The 20,777-nt window shown below is 40.9% G+C and overlaps 1 protein-coding gene across 1 annotated transcript in view; it reads right to left on the minus strand.

Annotated features, from left to right (window-relative positions):
* ANO4 (anoctamin 4) overlaps positions 1-20,777 on the minus strand; it is a 166,188-nt gene that overhangs the window by 130,565 nt on the left and 14,846 nt on the right. Inside the window, exons 3-4 of the mRNA XM_045553135.1 lie at positions 9,852-9,988; positions 6,743-6,901 (exon numbers count right to left, since the gene is read on the minus strand). Of these exons, the coding sequence (XP_045409091.1) occupies positions 6,743-6,901; positions 9,852-9,988 (296 nt within the window). The remainder of the gene's footprint in view (positions 1-6,742; positions 6,902-9,851; positions 9,989-20,777) is intronic.

Here is a 20,777-nt window from a genome sequence, read left to right on the forward strand (position 1 = left end):
GCGGCAAGCCCGGTCACTTGAGAAGACAGTGCCGAGCGCCAAGTAAGGTGAAGCAATCATCTTCACAGCCGGGGGTTTGCCCCGTGTGCCAGAAAGGTCGGCACTGGGCCGCAGAGTGCCGATCCGTTAAAGACAAGGAAGGCCGGCCCATCTCCCGAGGGCCTAGCGGCAGCATGGTTGCACTGCCAAAAAACGGGAGGCGGGGCCCACGACCCCAGGGCCCGCAAACATATGGGGCGATGCTGGCGCAGGACAGCCCCCAGGGGCCCCCGGGCCCGTCTCTGCTGACCCCGGGGACTCGTCCCTCCTTGAATCCGGCGCTACCGGGGGGGAACCTAGGAGGGCCACCCCCGGTTCCGCAGGATTGGACCTCCGTGCCACCACCCTCACAGTTTTGACACCTGGGTTAGGATGTCAACCTATCCCTTCAGACTTTAAAGGACCTCTGCCCAATCATACTGTGGGATTAGTGCTTGGGAGGTCATCGGCTACCTTAAAAGGGCTGATTGTCCACCCGGGGGTTATAGACTCAGACTTCCAGGGGCCAATAAAGGTCATGTGCTCATCACCTCGGGGAATTATCTCCATCCACCCCGGAGACCGATTTGCTCAGCTTCTGCTCCTCCCTAGCCTTCACGCTTGGTTCCCCAGCAAGCAGGAGCCACGTGGTAGTAAGGCGTTCGGGTCGTCCGGAGGCACTTGTACCTTTCTGTCTTTGGATTTAAACACCCGTCCGACCCTTGTATTGACTGTTCAGGGAATGAAATTTGAGGGTTTGCTGGATACGGGAGCCGACACTAGTATCATATCTGAGCGGTGGTGGCCTAAAGGCTGGCCGCTCACCCGCTCAGAGGCAACTTTACAGGGCCTGGGTTACGCTTCGGCCCCAGCCGTGAGTGCCCGAACTCTGTCTTGGAGTGATCTTGAAGGCGGTAGGGGTAGTTTTAAGCCTTTTGTTCTCCCCTTACCAGTGAATCTCTGGGGCAGAGACGTCCTGAGACAGTTAAACCTTAAGTTAACAAATGAGTATTCTGCTCAGAGCCAAGACATGATGAGTACCATGGGATGGGTCCCGGGTAAGGGCTTAGGAAAGAATTTGCAAGGCAGGTCAACACCACTTATGCCTACTCCCAATCCCGGTAGACAGGGGCTGGGTTTTTCCTAGGGGCCGCTGACACTGCCTTGCCCATTCCCTGGGTTTCGGAGGACCCGGTGTGGGTGTCTCAGTGGCCATTACCCTCCGACAAACTGCTTGCAGCCCGTGAGTTGGTACAGGAACAGCTCACTCTTGGGCACCTTGAACCCTCTCACTCGCCTTGGAACACCCCTATTTTTGTGATTAAGAAAAGGTCAGGAAAGTGGCGCTTACTGCAGGACCTAAGGGCAGTCAACGCCCAGATGCGCCTAATGGGGCCTGTCCAGCGAGGGTTGCCCCTTCTTTCTGCCTTGCCCAAGCATTGGAATCTGATCATTTTGGATATTAAAGACTGTTTTTTCTCTATTCCCCTTCACTCATCTGACAAAATTAGATTTGCATTTACACTCCCTTCCATGAACCATGAGCAGCCTGATGAAAGGTACCACTGGCGGGTCCTGCCTCAGGGCATGGCTAACAGTCCCACTCTATGCCAGATTTACGTGAGCGCGGCTCTCCAGCCTGTTCGACAGAGGTACCCTAAGGCACAAGGCATTGTGGAGCGTGCCCATGGCACGCTCAAGGCTTGTCTGCAAAAACAGAAAGGGGGAGATGCCCTGGAGGCCATACAGAGGTCCCCTAAAGGTACCATTTCCCTTGCCCTTTTTACCTTAAATTTTTTGACTTTGGATGTGTCCGGCCGCTCTGCGGCAGAGAGACACACGTCCCCCCCGGTGGCTCACCGCGAGGCGGTAAAATGGAAGGACGTCTTAACGAGCCAGTGGAGAGGCCCGGATCCGGTTATAGCCAGGTCCAGGGGAGCTGTTTGTGTTTTCCCGCAGGATCACGAGGACCCTATTTGGGTTCCGACGCGCTTGTCCCGCTCGGTGCACACCACGGCTGAGGAGGACGAGCGTCCGGCGGGCCAGGATGGCGTCACTGCAGATGCTGATGCTGGCGGGAGTCCTAACGACGGCGACGGCGGTACCGGAAGCGCGCTGGGCCCTGATGGATGTCTTCCCTCTGCCGATGCCCGTCCGGCATGACGCCACAGTTTTTCCCCGCTTTTTTACCACCAACGAGTCTCTAGAACTACCTTTCCTCCCGTTTGATATCCCTGTGGAGGCGCCCTCGGCCACGACGCTGTATCGGCAGCGACGCGACTTTGGCGTCACCGCAGCCATAGTTGCCGCCATAGCGGCCGCGGTGGCTGCCGCGGCGACGGCTGCAGTTGCGCTCACCACTTCGGTGCATACGGCCACCACCTTGAACAACTTATCGTCGGGGGTGGCGACCGCCCTGGCGACCCAATCAAACGTCAACGCTCAGCTGAAAGGAGGCATCATGATTCTCAACCAAAGAGTGGACTTGGTTCAAGAACAAGTGGACTTGTTGATGCAGGTCATGCAGCTCGGATGCGAGTGGCACCTGCCTGGCATGTGTGTCACCTCTATCCCTTTTCAGAACGCTTCCCGGGCAGCTAACCTATCACAAACCCTGTCACAGCAGTTGTTGGGTGCATGGTCCAATGAGTTTGAGACTCTGATGGAACAGCTGCAGGCTAGTATAGTTCATGTCAACTCTACGCGAGTCGACGTGGACTTTGCCCGAGGACTGTCGGATTGGGTGTGGCAAGTGGCTAACCATGTGAAAGAGTGGGCGGGAATGGGCTGTTTGTTAGCCTTGCTCGCGACTATGGCCCTGATAGGATTTGTAGCCCTTACCCGTATGGCGCGCCGCAATCGGCGCAACCAAATGTTGCTGCAACAAGCCTTTGCTGCACTGCAACTCGGCCAGGACCCCCACGTGTGGATGGCCAGGTTATAGGCGTTCCGCGACTTGCCTGCTCTCCCCCCTCTCGGCTGTAAGGTACCTCCATGACGGGAATGCGTGGGTCCCGCGCCTGGAGGCACACCAGTTGGTGCCGGGCCGGGAGGCAGCCCGCGTAGCCTAAGACAGAGGCCTTACCCACGGCCGCCTTTATAACCGGCCTCTGCACGTCTCCGAGTTCGCTCATTGCACGAGACGAGGCGGTTTCCAGTCTGGCAGGCCTTCTTAAATAATAAAGTAGGGGGAGATGTGGGGAGCGCGGACGCCATTACAAGATGGCGCCGATTTCCGGTGGCTTGGCTGAGGTAAACAAGTGTGGCGCATGCGTAGTACATCTGTAGGTCTGTTACATAAGTATGCATATGAGGTTTTCTGACTCGGCCTATTGGTGACCGCTTGTGATTGACTTTGACCTATCTCTGTTACTTCCTGTTTCCCTGAGGGTATATTACTGTGTGAAAGCTTGTGCTCAGGGTCTTCTGCATCTTGAAGCTTAGAGGGATCCCCAATAAAGCACTGTAGAAGAACTCCTGTTGCCGCGTCTTCCTTGCTGGCGAGGCGGGCGCGACACTTCCCTCCTTAAACACTTTCTTCCGGGACCACACCTCTCTATTTTCCTTAGTGGCTTCTTCTTAGTCTCTTATGCTGGTTGCTCTTTATCCTTCAAATTTGTAACACTGGTGTGACCCATGGCTCAATCCTTGGACCTCGTCTCTTTCGTATATGCAGTTATTCCTTTGGGGATCTCATCCAAATGTATATCTCTAGCCTGGATCTTTCCCTGAAGTTCAGAATCTTCTATCCTACCCAACATCTCCATTGGGATACCTCAAACTTAAAAGTGTACAATGAGACCCATTCTTCTCTGCATTCCCGTAAATGGCAACTCCTTTCTTCCAGCTGCTTAGATAAATACCATCTGGCAGATGAATAGCCTGTCTATGACTCTTTTCTCTTATGCTGCTTATTCAATCTGTCTGTAACTCCCATCAGCTCTATTTTCTACCCTTCTCAATATCTTCTCTGCTATGTGCTTGACCAAGCCACCATGATCTCTTTCCCGGATTCTTACAATAATTTTATAAGACAGATTCTAGTCTCCTCACTTCTGCTCTTGCCACCGCTCCCCCTCCCACAGTCAAATCTTACCAGGCAACCAGAATGACTTAATAAAACAAAACTACATCTTGTCATACCACTGCTCAAAACTCTCCAGTGGCTTCCCATGCCACTCAGAGAAAAGCTAACATCCCCTAGCGATCACTAAGGGTGATGTTATCTGACTTCCATTGCCTTGTTGGTGTAATTTCTCACTATTCTTCAACTTGATCAATTAACGCCAGTCATACTGGGCTCCTCACTGTTCCATAAACACACCAGGAATGCTCCTCCTCCTTCAGGGCCTTTGTACCTGCTGTTCTCTTTCTATAAAACAGAGACCCACTTTCACCAACTTTTATAACATTGCAAGCCCCTCTCAATATTTCCTGAGTTACTTTTTTATCCTTGACATTTACTGTTATTTTATATATTTTATGTATTTATTTTGTGCTTAAGTTCCAACAAGGCAGGGATTTTTTCTGTTTTACTTGTTGCTACTGAGTTCCTAGTGCTTAAAGCAATGCCTGGCAGGGAGTGGGCATGTAATATTTGTTGAATGAATTAAACATCATCAAGATGGTATGATGTATCTAATTACAGCTATTATGTAATGACTGTAATGTTAGTGGTCTTTCCCCATGTTCCACAAGATTCTAAAGGGGGAGGGTCCTCCATTAATACAACTGCTACTCACACATTCCAAGTAATCCACAACTTGATTAGTTATACAAAGGAAAGGATAAACCTCTTATTGATGACAATGATTTCAAACCAGGTACCAGAGGATCAATACTGGACATAGAAATAAAAATTTAAAAAATCAAAAATAGAAAATGTGAATTAATAAATATGAGTTTACCTTTAAGAAGGGAATTACTTTAAGTAGGTAGATACTACAAAGCAAATCACTTGGACTTGATAATTCATTTGGGAACTTTGCTGTGAGTTGCTTTCTCTGGGCTCATATGAAAGCTGAATGGCAGAAAATTAAATACCCAGGGTACCAAAGCAAGCACTTACCTGCTGATGATCCAGGCTGAGGCAAAGGTTTTTGGAAAGATTAAACTTGACTATGTCCTCACTTTTATCATGAACTAAGGATTCTACTAGTCGTGTTTCTTGAAATTCAATGTTAAAAGAGACAAGGATGTTAGACTGAACTACAGAGCCTACCTTTATCTGTTTGGAAACATAAACCTCAGCCTGTGAAACATATTTCTTATACTTGTTGGACACCATGACAAATGACTAATGAAGAAGACACTAATAATTCATAAAATGTACTGTCAATCGTTTCAGATGTACATGGGTTCACAGTAAGCTCCCTGGGGTTTTCTTTTTTCTTTTCCACTTTGAACTAAGTTCATTCTTTTATATCCTATGAAAGGTTGACGGAACTCCTGAAAGCTGAAATGGCCATTAAAAATTGTTATCTTTCTGCTTTAGCTGCTTATAAAATATTGATTTAAATAAGAGTGCATCCAATGGTTTCTAAATTTAATAACACAACACAGGTATAGGTTGGTTTATTATTAAACCAGGGAACATGCACTTTAACTATCTGTGGCAGGGAAAGATTAATCTATCTGTACTTTCTTGCTGCCTTCCAAGCAAGAGAAACTGCAAAAGGCCCCATCTCTTGCTGAGCAGGCTGAGAACGTGGGGACACAAAGCAGAGCTGAAAGGCTGAGTTGGAGACAAATTGTGCCACTTACACAAAGGCAGGGCAAGACTGGAGCCAGGCAGCAGAAAAGGCTGCTTGGGAAGAAGGTTCCAGGAAGAGGAAGACCTAGCTGTTAGTACTGTATAGAGAATTATGGGGAAAAGGAGAAATACAGAGGCTGCCACCCAGGAAAGAACTTTTGGGGGAAACTGGGGAGAAGAGAGATGCTTAGATAAGTTTTTATGAAGCTTTGCCATTTGGTGACATCACTCTTTTCGCAAATGCTATTTTTTCTAGCATACATCAAATAAACACCTAATTATTAAAATTTAAAAAAAATTATAACAAACAAAATCATTTTATATACAGACAAAATCATACAAGCAGTCCATCTTTCACACCATGGTCAATACTGCACGTGCAGCACAACTGTATGAAAAGCAGAGTGATCCTTCGCAGCTACCTGCTCCCAATTCTGGTTGGTGAACACTGCAGGATGGATCACGTTTTAGGACACATCATGGGAGTTTTGTCTTTGCTTTAGTAATGTGTATTATTTGGAGAAGCATTAAGCTTTTTGAGTTTTAACTTATGAGTCATGAAATGACCTGTACAGAAGAAGCCCTAGGAATGGAGAGAATACTTACAAAGTTTAAATAATAAATCTTTCATGAATTGAACAAAGCTATCTAGTTTTGATGGGAATCAGAATTTTGACAAAGTCAGAATGGATCAGAGGAAGGACTTCCATTATTTCAGATTACATGACAATTCAGATCTTTTATTTCTTCATATAATTTTGATTCTCATGGAACTAGTTGGCATTAAAATTATCTCAAAGCCGAATTGTACTGTGAAAGTCTAATTGCTGGAACATTCCCCAAACCCAGAAGATTGGCAAACTCTGACTAAATGAAATGTTCAGTTAACATTATGACTAATTGCTTATTTTTTTATTGCCTCTTGATATGAATAGATGTATATATTTTTTCTCATCCAAGCAAACTATTTACCTCTTTCTCCATTTGCAATCCTTCTGCTCTAATATTTCTTTCAAATACTTCTCTTTTTTCAGTCTGGGGGTTGGATTTTCTGTACACAAGAATGTAGTCAATTCGACACTTGCCATCTCTAAAGTAAAGTCCATTTGATTTGTTTCTTTCCGGTACTGTCTGCACACAAAGAGAAAAGGAGCAGTTTAAGCCACTCATCAAACTGAGGTTGAAAGGATGACATCTTTGAACTGGGAAAATTATTTACTTTTACCAGGCTTCACAAACCTCTTCCCACAAATACTGTAAGCAGCTGTCACTTTTTTTTTTTTTTTTAAGGAAAAACTCATTCTGACATCAACTCTTTGCACAGATACTTTGAAGGCTCTAATGTAGCATAATGAAGGGGCTTTGAAAGGGACATCAGAAGCAGCTTGTCTCATGCCCTTAACTTACAAATGAGAAAACATTCTCAGAAAGGTTAGGGCTTTGCAGAAGGTGGCTCAGGTCACTGTTCTGCTGAGGGACAACCTTCTTCCTGATACCTTGGCTGAAGCTTTTTTTTTTTTTTTTTTTTTTAAATCATGTATACTAGTTTGTTTTTTATTTTTATGTTATTTATCAAATGCCCATTCTAGTAGATATTTTACCAAAAAGTATTCAGTGATAATATTTGCAAAGAGCAAGACACCATTCCCACCAGGTTTTCATATTCATTTTTAAATATATATATATTTTTTTGAGACAGAGTCTAACTCTGTTGCCCAGGCTAGAGTGCTGTGGGATCAGCCTAGCTCACAGCAACCTCAAACGCCTGGGTTCAAGCGATCCTCCTGCCTCAGCCTCCTGAGTAGCTGGGACTACAGGCATGCACCGCCATGCCCAGCTAATTTTTTCTACATATATTTTTAGTTGTCCATATAATTTCTTTCTATTTTTAGTAGAGATGGGGTCTCACTCTTGCTCAGGCTGGTCTCGAACTCCTGAGCTTGAACGACCCACCCACCTCGGCCTCACAGAGTGCTAGGATTACAGGCGTGAGCCACTGCACCCGGCCTTTGTATTCATATATTTGAAGCTCTGTTGTTGAAGGCAAGTGCTAATGTGCCAAATCCACAATACAGTCTTCTTGCTTGGCAAATACTTGCTAATAAAGTGTTTATTTGGGCAGACTCCTGGGTGCCTCTTAATGTGAAAGTCAAAAAATAGTCAGTGAGGACTGGTCATTGATTGAAAACATCTGCATGAAGACCTGGCACATGGGAATTCCATTCCTCCTGGCTGAGATTTTACTTTTGAATGAGGTGGCATCATGGCATTTGTGCAAGAATGTGGTTTCTAGCAATGGCCTTGGAGGTCTGGCACCTTTGCCGCCTTCATACCGTTATTTGGAAACTGATGTATTCTGTGGACCAAAAAAAAAGATAGATCCTCATTTCCACTTGGCTGGGTTAACAGACACAATTTTGAAATCTGTTAGCCAGAGAAACTTGGCTCCATTCCAACCAGCCCATACGTGATGATTTATTTCTTTCAGTGTTGTATGTTATTACAATAATCCTAAGGAGCCTGATAAAAATTGAACCTGCTCCCTTTGTTCTTCACTTTTTAATAAATGTAATATTTGATTACTACAAAATCATATTTGTAACTTCTATGTAAGTTATGAAGCAAAATAATAAAATGAGCACCTTGAACCATCGTCTAACTTATGAACTAGAATGCTATTTTTCAAATTATGGTGGCAACCTAATTGTAGGTTACAAACTCCAGTTGTTTTTTAATGGACTGGAAAATTAATATTAGAGTGTATGCAAATAGAAAAGATAAACAATTGTTTTGTGCTACTTGCAATCCTATACCTCTATCATAGGTACCATCTTTCTGAATTTTTGTGTTTTTTATTTTCTTGCTCTGAAAATAGTTTTTACAACATACATGTGTAGTCTTATCAACTTTTTTTTGGATTTATTTGTTTTGTGCTGTATAAAAAATGGTCAAAAAATGGTGTCATGTGGAATGAAGTCTTCTGTGACTTGCCTTTTTTCTGTCAATGTTTTGTTTAAGAGTTATTCTTATTGTTAAATACAATTATAGTTTATTCATTTTCACTACTATATCATATTCTACTGAATGACTTTTCTACAATTTATTTATCTATGTATTGTCCATCCGATGGACATTTGACTTGCTTCCCCCTTTTTTAATTTTTCTACTATTATAAACAATGCTGCTATGAATATTCCTATATATGTCTCCTAGTTGCCTTATCAAGAATTTCTCTAGGGTTATATGTTATGCAAGTGTCAGTTTTACGGGATAATGAAAGTCTGTTTTCTAGAGTGAGAGTTTATCAATTTTTCACTCTCACCTGTAGAATATAAGAATTCTCAGTTGCTTACATCCTTACCAACACTTGGTATTTTTAGGTAAATAGTCACCTAAATTTTCCCTATTTGACCCAATGGTTATTTGGCTCTGGAATAGCAAAAAACATTAGGAATATGCAATAAATGAATTACTCTGATTCTGTGTGTCTGTTACCTATATCCAGTGCATGTACAAAGGAGACAGTGAACTCCATTGAGCTACAACCTGAGCAATGGGAATGCCTCCAACAAAACACTTCTTTGTCCACAATGGCACATGAACGGATGGGTGTATTAATAATTGCAATGAAGTTTCCAGATTACAGAGGCAAATGGAAACTCAGAGAGGTTTCAGACAACACAATCCACTAAATGCTGGTGCATTTTATGTCACTATTCTACATGTGGGGGGATTTACACAAGAAAGTCCATCCTTGTGAAGCTTACTTCTTACTGGTTAGCGACACCCACAATACAGGAGATCTTAAAATGATAGGTGGTTTTTAAGAATCTTCCTTCGTGTAAATGAAATGTCTTTAAATAGAAGAAGGTAGCACAACCCACTGAACATTTGTTTTGAGTATAGGTAGATTTATGTGCCAGACCATGGGGGATATCAAAAGAATATAAAAACCTACCCCTTACTTTCCAGGAGCCTACAGTTAAATAAGATTATGACTTTAAACAGTCCACTGAAACATGTTTCACAGGTTCCAGCCTGGATCAAGAATTAGATTTTTAAAGAAATCATATACTCTTACCTCTCCACCTGCTTCCAATCTGCTGGCATCATCTGAAGTACTAGTCAGGTTTCCAGGGTGAAGGAGAGAATCGTCATCTTTGCAAGGACTATTGACAGCTTCTAATTCATCAAAAAGAATATTGACATCCTTGGCCACTAGAACCAAAGTAAATACATTACAAGTGGAGTTAAGAATCTGGGATCTTGAAAGCAAAACTAAAAGAGAAGACATCTCCCTTTGGCTTCACATTTTCTCATTGTTTCAATACCACCTTGAGTGACAGGTATATTATTTCCTAAGAGAAAAGGATGTCAGGTGTAAAACATGTTGGACTAAACAGTGCATTCATTAAGCAAGATTAAGGAAAATAAGAAGCAAGTAAAGAACCCTCATAATATAAATATAATTTGTCTTCCGTGATAGCAGGTGTTGGGTTTATTTAGCTTTCCTTCACATAGTTGTTTAGCATAAGGTACTTTCATTTAAGACCTTTAAGAACTCATTTTCTGGGCTGGAGAGGATCTTTACTTTATAATTTATTTTTATTTTTTTCACTTAGGTGCCATACAGCTTGTTCAGTAAACCCATAAATGTGTCACTTGAACTGTTTAGGAGGAAGCGTGATTTTTTTCCTCCTCTTTTACTTCTCTGAGACTGAAGAGAGAAAACCTAATGCCATAATAAAGCATGCAGTTAGGTTTTCTGCCTTCCTTCTTCCTCTTATCATGAATTGAAATAATGAAGTGATTCTGTGTACCTATTACCTATGCCTGGTATGTATATAAAAGAAATATTAAAGTCCATTGAGACACAACCTGAGCTCTTTCAAAAGACTGTTGATATTAACCACATGTCAATATATAAAGTGTTGTACACCAGAGTTCTAGGTAAGGACTACCACGTCAAATGCATAGTGCCTGGCAGCACACCAGAAAGGAAAGTTCAGCACCAGGGGAGAAGGAGAGAATATAATACCAGGTGCAGGTCCCTTCTTTACCTACTTGAATTATGGGCCAACATTGCAGTTCGCTTTTTCTTTTGATGCTTTAAAAGTGGCTGAGGGTTTATAACCTGTCAGAAGCCACTGCACAAGATAACTCATGGGAGATTGGGTTCTTCTTACCCAAGCACATAATAGAGTATTCATTCTTTCATTCAAAAACATTTTAGAGATGTGCATCTTTTGTGTCAAGTGCAGAGGGGTTTGGTGACTGCACACTGATAAATACAAGTGACCTGGCTTCCTGACTTTGTGGTAGTAAGTAAACAAAACAAACAAAGAAATGTAAATTGTGGCAAACACTATAAGGAAAGGAGCTGAATTTGAATGCAGAGAGAATAGAGATGATCTACCTACATGGGGTGACCAGGTTCTAAAGCTATATCCAAGCATGTGATTTTAGGCGATTCATTTAACTTTTTAAATTTTCCATCTGTAAAATAAAATGGGCATGGGAATAAAATGAACATTCATTGCTTACTGTGATAGGGTGAATTAGGACCTCCCAAAGGTGATCTAAAATGAGGACATTGTCCTGGAGTACATAGTTAGGCCTGATGCAATTAAAAGGGTCTTAAAAAAGGGAGGCAGGAGGGTCAGAATCAGACAGAGAGATTGGAAGATGCTGTGCTGCTGGCTTTGAAGATGTAGGATAAGACCATGCGCCAAGAAATGCAGGGGGCCTTTAGAGGAGAAAAAAGGCAAATAAGCAGATTCTCCCCTGGAGCCTCCAAAAAGAACACAGTCTTGCTAACACCTTGATCTTAGGACTTCTGACAGCCAGAACTGTAAGACAATAAATTTATGTGGCTTGAACCCACTAAGTTTGTGGTAATTTGTTACAGCACCAAAAGGAAACTAAAACACTTACTATAGGTTTTTACACCACAAGGCTATAGAGAAAAAAATATCATGGTTGTTTCATACCTGTGCCAAGTACTATGCTAGGTACTCAAAGAGAGGAACCAACACTTTTTGAGGAAATGTAACATGCCCAGTGTTGTGGGAAGTGACAAGATCAAAGACAACTTCCCTGACCACGCTATGTAGAAAGATCCCCCTCCCCTAAGCATTCTCCTCTCATTGTTCATTTCCTTCCCAGCACCTAACACAGTCTGTAATTTTCTTGCTTGTCTGTTTGTTTATTGCATTCACTTATTGATAGTTCCATAAACGTGGGGACCTTGTCTGTTTTCACTGGGGTACAGAGGCCCAGGCACAGAGTAAGCCTTCAACACATTTGTTAAATGACAGAATAATATACTTAAGGTGGTCACAGTCTAATGATGTCAGAGAGTCCCCTTCCTCTGACATTCTACGACTCTAGGACTCTGCATACATGTTTTTCCTAACATGATTCTTATTCACAAGCCAAGACTCCACAGTTTCAAGTAGACAGTGATTAAATTTTCAAGTGGATAGAGATTAAATTAAATTTCAAGTAGATGTTGATTAGATTTGAACAATGACATAAAAATGTCATTTAGCAAAGTCAGAAGACCTGCTTGCTATCCCAAACTCTGCCACTTAACCAGGAAAATTTGCGATTCTGTGTCCTCACTGGTGAGAAAGGGATGGAAAACTTCTCTCTCAGGGTGGCCGAGATTAAATGACATAATGTATGTGTTAGCAGAGTGGCTGACACAGCAGAACCACAAGAAATGCTGGTATGTCAATTCTAGACTCTGGGACTTTAAAGTTAGCGTTTTAGCCTTATCAATCCAAGAAGGCAGAAGAGCCATTTATGAGTTGGAATAGTTGTTATAGGTTGGGATGGGGTGTGAGATACAGGGGCATGCCAACAAGGACACTAAGATTCGTGTCTAGGAGACTGGCTCACACTAGGGAGAAACTCTTGAATATTTATATATATATTCATCTACCTATGACAACTGCCCCTATGCTTTTGTCAAGGATAGGAAATACCAGGCCATCCTCAGCCAGTTACTTTCAGGCATTGGCACAATCAGTTCAACAAAGCTCTCTACTGGGATTCACAACTAGGACCAGTTTTGTCTCCTGCGTGGTATCTGGCATTGTTTGGAGACATTTTTATTGTCTTTACTGGGGTGAGGAGGGCAGTGAGAGTGGATTTAGTGAATAGAGGCAGAGAATGCTGCTACGCACCCCACAATGCACGGGATAGCTCCTACCACAGTTAACCAGCCGAAATATCAATAGTGCTGAGGTTGAGAAACCCTACTGTGTATGAAAGGCCCAACTGTTTTATTCTAACGGAGCAGCTAACTTGGGAAAGGGAGCAAACCCTTCACTTTCCCTATTGCTGTACATCAGAATTACTGTCTGGAAGTCACAGGGCTGCTGTCACCTGAATGCTCAGGGAAATCAGTGTGTCATGACAATCTGATTGTTAGAGAATAAGTGATATTAAGGCATCGTTATCACCTGCCAGCGTCTCAATGGCTTTAGCAGAGATTACAAAGGTTGAACTACCAGAGAATGCTCAGCCGAACACAGTATGCTCAGCTGTATTTTGGTAACAAGACTGTGCAGACCATGCACTCTACAGGATAAGAAGCATGTGCCCCTCATCAATATTTCACCATGTTTCTGACATTATCAGGTTTAAGTACAAGGTAAGCTTTGGGAACAAAATAAAATATTTGATACAAACTTACTTCCTTTCCCTAAGGAGAATAAGTAATCTTTAACTTCCAAAAGTTAACCAGTTTTTAAAAATATACTTATTCAACAAACATTTATGGAGTGCCTACCATGGCCAGACATTGTGTTGGACTAGGAACTGGGCCTGCAGGACTGGACATGACAGGTATAGATGACCCCTGCTGTCACAGAGCTCACTGTCCAGCCAGGGTGAGAGTGGGGCCTCTCTATCCATAGACATGGGTATCACAAAGATGCTGTTTATACATACAAGTTCACCGGTGAATGGATTCCATCACTTCCCTTATATTTTTTTTCCTGAATCTAAAAATGTTTGATAATTATCTTCCTGGTAGGATGCTGCTATTATGCTCATTAGATGAGAAAGAGAGCCAAATTCTCTGAGGAGTCAATTAAAAATGAGAAGAAGGAGAGAAAATGCAAAAAATCCATGCAACCTAAGTAATGGATCTGCATTGCACGCAGACTCAGGAAGGGCTGTGTGAGCAGAACGGGGCAGCACAGATGGGTCAGCAAAGGTGGATGCGGTGCATTTGGGAAGGCAAGGGAGATACTCAAATGATACTCTATTGCAAAGATTAGGAACCGAGAGTAAAAAAGACTTGGGAACAAAACAGCAGGGAGTTACACATTTCAACTGAACAACAGGGGTCAAGGACCTCAAATTGCCTAGGACACCAAAAATCAGCTAGAGAGTCTGAGTAGGGCATTAAGCTCAGCACACGAAAGTGATTACTGAGGGCTGGCTCTTTATATACTATCCCAGGATGGGGACAGAGCAGAAAAGCCAGAGGGCCAGAAGGCCAGCGGGCAGGCAGGTCCTGGCATTCTTTTTGTGATGGAAAGTTGAATTTACTTTGGTAGTACCGAATCTACTCATCAAATATTTGCAATTATTTAAATTATTCCTCTAGCAAAAATCATTTGAGATGTTAGCTATTGTTAATTCTCTAGGGAAAAGAGGTGATAAATATATGGCTAGGACTCAAATAAATAAACTAATGAATAATTTTCTGCCATTTGTTCATTGAGCCAATAGTTAGTGTTAGTTGCTGCACAAGACATGCATGAGAAGCCCTTGCACATCGTGCTATAAAGGCAATGGAAAAAAAAAAACCCCAAACAATAAATGTGTTTCAGAAATAGTCTAAAGGAGAGTTAGAAATACAACCCCAAATCAAAGAGTTTGATTCATTGCTCCTTTCTTTAATTTTCTCCTATTTTCCCAAAGCAGCAGGATAATCCTCTATTACAGTACAGGAGTACTTTAATCTCAATATTTTCTGATGCAGAGAAAAGAAGGTCAAGTTATAGGTCACTGAAGAAGACATGAGAGGGCTTTGCAGCATAATCCAGCTATCTATATTTGTTCTCCAGAGTGCCAGTTCATTATCCTACTTTTGTCCTAAGTTAGAAATTATTACCTGTGATACTCAGAATTCTGAAGACATTGTATATTGACCTGAAAGCATCACTAGAAAACACAAAAAAGGACACCAGGACACCTTCGGGAACAATTAGAATGCAAAAAAAAAAAAAAAAAAGATGTTTATTTCTCAATTTTAACACTTACCAGACTCTTTTATAACAAGTTAATCTCTATGTTTAGACTAGGGTCCCCTTTAAGATGAAGGCTAAGGTGGCTCCAAAAGTGACAAAAGGGCTAGCAAATAGGAGACACTCAATATTTATTTTAAAATAAATAGTAGCTAATTGTAAGATTACACCATCTTTTTTCTTATTCTGATTACCTTAGAGTGCTTGAAAGTGTTTCTGTTTTAGAATCAGAGATTAAATATGAAGGAAGTGAGATGGGAGACAAAGGGAAGGTGATAATTTATTGAGAACCTACTGTGTGTGAAGGGTTTTCACAACCTACAAGAGAGTATTATAAGAAAACAGCCAGGTTCAGAAATGTTAAGTATGGCCATGCAGCTAGTAAGTCACAAAGATGAATTCTAACCCATTTCTGACTCCTGAAACCATGCTATTTCTAGCTGGCTTCTTGTTTTTTGTGGGAAGCATTCCACTGTTCTTAAATCACGTTTGGCTTTCAAGAACAGAAAGTCATTTAACCACCAAACAATTATCTTGTTGTCATTTTAACATTTATCTGAATAAAGCTAGACTTTATGTCTGTAGCCCGACAGTTCTGACACTTCCTAAAATTTAACAGATAGATCAAATTAAATGCTTTTAAAAATTCAGGGAAATGCACACAGATTTGAGCAATATAGACTGGGATTTTAAAAGCTAAACACTATTTAGCATTTTTATGACACTAGCAAGCCCAGGACTCTTGAAATGTTCATTACTCTTCAAATGCATCTGACAGTATCCCTAAGGCAGAGATTGCCTGGTTTACCAATAAGAAAAAAAATAAAAGGACCTAATTTAAAGAATGCAGAATAAATAAATAAAGTCATTGGAAAGGACATAAATGCCTCCTTAGCTGGCTTTATTCCTTTCCAATAGGCCAGAAGTTTTCAAAGTGTGTTCCCTGGAACCTCAGGATCCTTTTGAGGAGCTTCTGGGGCCATGGAGGGGACAAAGAGGAAATTGAGGGGACAAAGCCCACCTCCAACTATACCAAACAGCTCAGTTTCTATCTGTTTTGTATATTGGGGTTATGTATTGAAAATATATTAATATTTGGGGAGGAGAACAGATTCTACTGCTTTAAAAAATGTTTAGAAACTTCAGCTAGTGTGGCAATATTTGGCAGTAATTAAACGGTTCTGTTAGCATCTCCCTAAAGAAAACCTGGGGTTCTAATTGTTATAGATGTGACAGCAGGTACTTTCCTTCTGCCATGGAAAGTAACTTGAAATACTCTGAGATTTAAAATATACCTTTGCAAACAAATAAACCAAAAGTCGTGAGATTTTTCTAGATGTATGATCGCTAAGAAAAAAAATAATAATTTCATTGCCATTTCCTGGCTCAATAATGGTGATGCGTACAAAATAGCACAGATCATGGCATTGTATGTAGCCCAGCATGCTCTGAATGGGGCCAAGATCATTAACTTTTTACTGGTTTAGCATGTTCCTATGAAGAGCTACACTTACTACTACTCCATTCTAAAGAAAAGGCAGACACATCGGTTACTCTATAACAAGTCAGATAATGATGGCACCTCCTCTTCCAACCCTGTGAATGGTATTTAGAAAAGAGCTGTGTACATAATTCAAGCTTTGCTCATTAGCTGTAGCTACTTTTTCACAGCATGAAATGAGGTCAATGATGTACTGCATTAAAGATGCTCAGAGTCTACTGATCATAACTTCCCCTTGTTTGGAAAGAGCATGAGCTTTGGCACCAGACACAGCTGAGTTCCAATGCCAGTCCATCCACTTATTAGCTATTAGATTGAGTTATTTCACTTATTAAAGCTTTTTTTTTTATCTTTTAAGTTGGGATAATACCATTTTCCTGACAGGACTGATATGAAGAATGAAAATGAAGGTGGCAACCAACACTTATACAGCCCTTACCATGCACCAGGCACTATGCTAAGAGCATTACATAGATTTACCGTTACTATTTCCCTTGTACAGATGTGGAAATTCAGGCAAAGAGAGTTTAAGGCTACATAAAATCACACAGGTAAAAGGTTAACCACAACATTGTCAGACAAGATTACATGCTCAACATATGCCAGCACCGCCCCCCAGCCATGCCACCATCTTTCCCTCCAAAGCAGCATGACCACACGGGTTAAAAATAAAATTGGAAATCAGGGCTCAAGAAATTGGATTCAAAATGACTCATTGGACGTCATTGAGAAATGACTCAGTCTCCTCAGCTACAGAAGCACAGACCACCCCCAACGTAGGAACAGCTATGTCATTCTGTAGGCACAGGTGCAAGCACAAAGGGTCAGACCATAGAATAACAAGGATCCAATAATCCTTTAACTCTCAAGTTCTCATTTCAAACACTATCTTTTGCCCTTTTCCCTTCACTAGAACCTAATGGAATATAAGATAATAATGTCTTCCAGGGTGTGAATGCCACTCAAGAGTCCCTGCAGTCTGTATCTGTCTATGCTGGGAATCAAGAAAAGAAAAACTAAGAACAAAACTAGAGGGGTGAGGAAGAAAGGCTGGGGGGAGGTGAATGGTCTCAAGAAAGGGCTGGGCATTGGTAATAACATAAAGCAAGAATTAAAAGGTTGAGTACAACCTTTGAATGACATACTTCATAGTGTTTAGCTAACAGAATAAATGCTCATGTACATACACACACATACACCTGATTCATGGACTGCAGAGCTTTCAGAAGGAAGTATTTTAAAATATCTACCTCTTAAAAATGTTCAGATTTTAACACTGGTGATCATAAAGCAAGGTTTGGTGATTATAAAGCAAGGGTTTTTTGGTTTTAATTGATGCTACTATGTATAAAATTTGAGTAGTCACTCAAATCTTTAGACTATGAGTACAGGGTTTGAATCTTACTGGACAAACTCAAGAATAAGAATTGCCCTGCGACTTTGTTATCATCATATCAAACTAAATCTGTCTCCAAGTTCCCATTTCACTGGCTTGGTGGAAAATTTAATCTCAGTCATTGCTGACACTCCCACTCTCCTGCCTCACGTATCCAGGATTGTGCAAAGGTTCCAGGAGTTTTGTAAAGAGCAGAACATCTAGAGAGACCAGTCAGGTCTCCAAGCCACCTCGGTTACTACTGAGCTGCTGACATGCCAAGTCTACAGTGGAATTCATTCATTCACTCATTCATTAACAAATATTTAGTAAGCACCTACCACACTCCATCCTCTGTTCAAGGCCCTAGAGATACAACAAAGAGACAGAAAGATGAGACTGCCACCTTCCCAGAGCCTCCAAAGTTCCTTCCTGAGGCTAGGCTCTCTGCCACGGCTGGCAGTTGAGAAGGCTCCAGTGCAGTCTCCCATGCACACAACACAGCCATTCCCTCCTTTCTATCCATCCTGCCTGAAGCCATGCTGCTTCTGCAGGACACTCTGAGGCACCTGGTTTTAAGAAATTCCTGCCATCTCTGCCCGAGTTTCTTTTCCTATCTAAGCATCAGTCCCTCAGAAGCTCAGGCTTTCAGAAAACAAAAGCCAGGAACTTCAGGCAACAAAACTCTGCTGAAACAAAAAAGTTCAAGGGACCTGGCTGCCATCTTGGGATGACAAGTGAAGGATGAGAATAAAGAGGGAGGGAAAAATAACATAAAGGAAAAAAACCACACACACACACACACACACATAAATAGCCCTTTACATTATACTTCCACATATAAATTCCTTTTTCCAAGAAAGCAATCAAGTTGTTTTCATTTTGAATGACAAAACAAGATGTGATCTGTAAACATTTTTATTTTCCCTAAATTGGACTTTGTACAAAAACATTCAACACTGCTTTAAAGTACTGTGCTTAGCACATGGCAGGTGAGATGGATGGATGAATGGATAAAATAATTCTTTTGTGTCTTATAGGCTTCACATCTAATATGGAAGATTTGAAAAACAACTTGAGTATGGCCAGCCACTCCGAGACATCTTAAGAATAGATGAGGCTCCACTTAGGGCATGCACACTATAGGCAAAAATAATGTAAATGTATTTTACAATGTAGAAGCATGGTGGGGAAATTCTTGCAGCAAGATGTAAAATCGTAACAAAAATTTCAAAACCCAAAGTAGTTCATTTTTCCTAATCATTTTTATTTAATTCTGTATTTAGCAGAAACTCTTCTAGCTTGATCTTGAATGTTATGTGTGTATAAAGAGACAGCACCACAAAATTTGTAGAAAATAGTGAAAGTTTTCCATCATCCTGCTAATCTCAGAGCACTAGAAAATACATAAATCTATAGAGTTTGAGTTGCATTTTAAAATCAAGTAATATTTCCTTTTTCTTATTTTTAAATTTAATTATTAAATACACATAAATTTATACTCCTCTACCCGTTCATAAAGTGGCCACCATTCTAAACAATAGAACACTTAACATCATATACAAATGTGTCTTTACTAAGATCCAAAAAAAATTACTGTAAAAATAGTCCCTTATAAGCCTTTAGTTCATTTTGATATAAGTTCATTTAGCCCTAAAAAAAAATTTAAGTTTATCTCTAGCACTTTCAGAGAAGCCAACTTTTATTATTTATTGAAAATTTAAAAAAAATGCTTTGCCCATTGTACAATCCATCTTTCAGATCAAACGAAATAATTACATAATTTTATAACTTGCCATGAAAAGTTATTTTCTTTCCAATGCCTATTAATTTGATTTTTATTCTCCTGGGGAAAATTTTTCTCTTTTATTCCTTAATAAAAAAGGGATTGTTCAACCAGAAAAAAATAGCTGGTCTTCTTATATTCTTCATTAATAATATTTCTCTCAAAAGTAGCCTCATCTTCCATTTCAAGGTCCTTCACCCCAGTGTATTCAAATCCCACATGGAGCGCATTCGTAAAGGAATGAAATGGAGGAACAGACGGGCTCCCTTCCAGTCTGGCCTCTGTTATTATCAGGTTACCTTGTCACTTAATTTCTCGCACCCTCAGTTGTCCCATCTGTAAGGTGGAAATGTTAAGTGCCTCATAAGGTCAAGAGGATAGCATAATGATAAATGGGAATAACTACTAGAATAACATTTAAAATTATTCATAGGAAAATTAGTATAGAAATGTAACGTCCCAAAACTAAAAGCAGAAAAAAAAATGGAGTGGTTCTTTACTCAATGCTCTTCATATCAAAACCTCTTAAATCCAACAGTATATAACACTATTTCATATTAAAAGAGGAGTGTCAAAAACAATAAAAGAGGAGCGTCATCATCTAGAATTAGAGCCCTGATAAGGAAACATGAATGGTAATGACAATGAGCATTGTGATACCACGTCACTCATGCCCAGCGCTAAATCTGTAACTTGGGTAAACATGACGATCATGATAAAATTCTAAGAGAAAATTATAAAACACAAATAAAATAGTTTAAGAAGACTGAGTAGAGGAATTGTATATTGGTTTCTAAAGAATTTTTCTTTGATTATGATTAATCAAGAAATCTAAAATATTACAATACTTGGAGGTTTACTAAATATTATAACATACTAAATACAGTATACAGAATTCATAGTTCCACTACAGCTTCTTCAAAATATTGTGTGGTTTAGTTTCAAAAATTAAACCACCTCTTGTAGTCTCAAAATTATTTTGCACAGTATCTCTTTTATGGTATCATTTTATTATTATTTTCTAAAGCTTGGCATCTAAGGTTTCTAATTTTATCACCCCTCCCAAGTATTCTAATAGT

Source organism: Lemur catta, chromosome 6, assembly GCF_020740605.2.
Source record: "Lemur catta isolate mLemCat1 chromosome 6, mLemCat1.pri, whole genome shotgun sequence".
In the NCBI taxonomy this organism is placed as follows: domain Eukaryota; kingdom Metazoa; phylum Chordata; class Mammalia; order Primates; family Lemuridae; genus Lemur; species Lemur catta.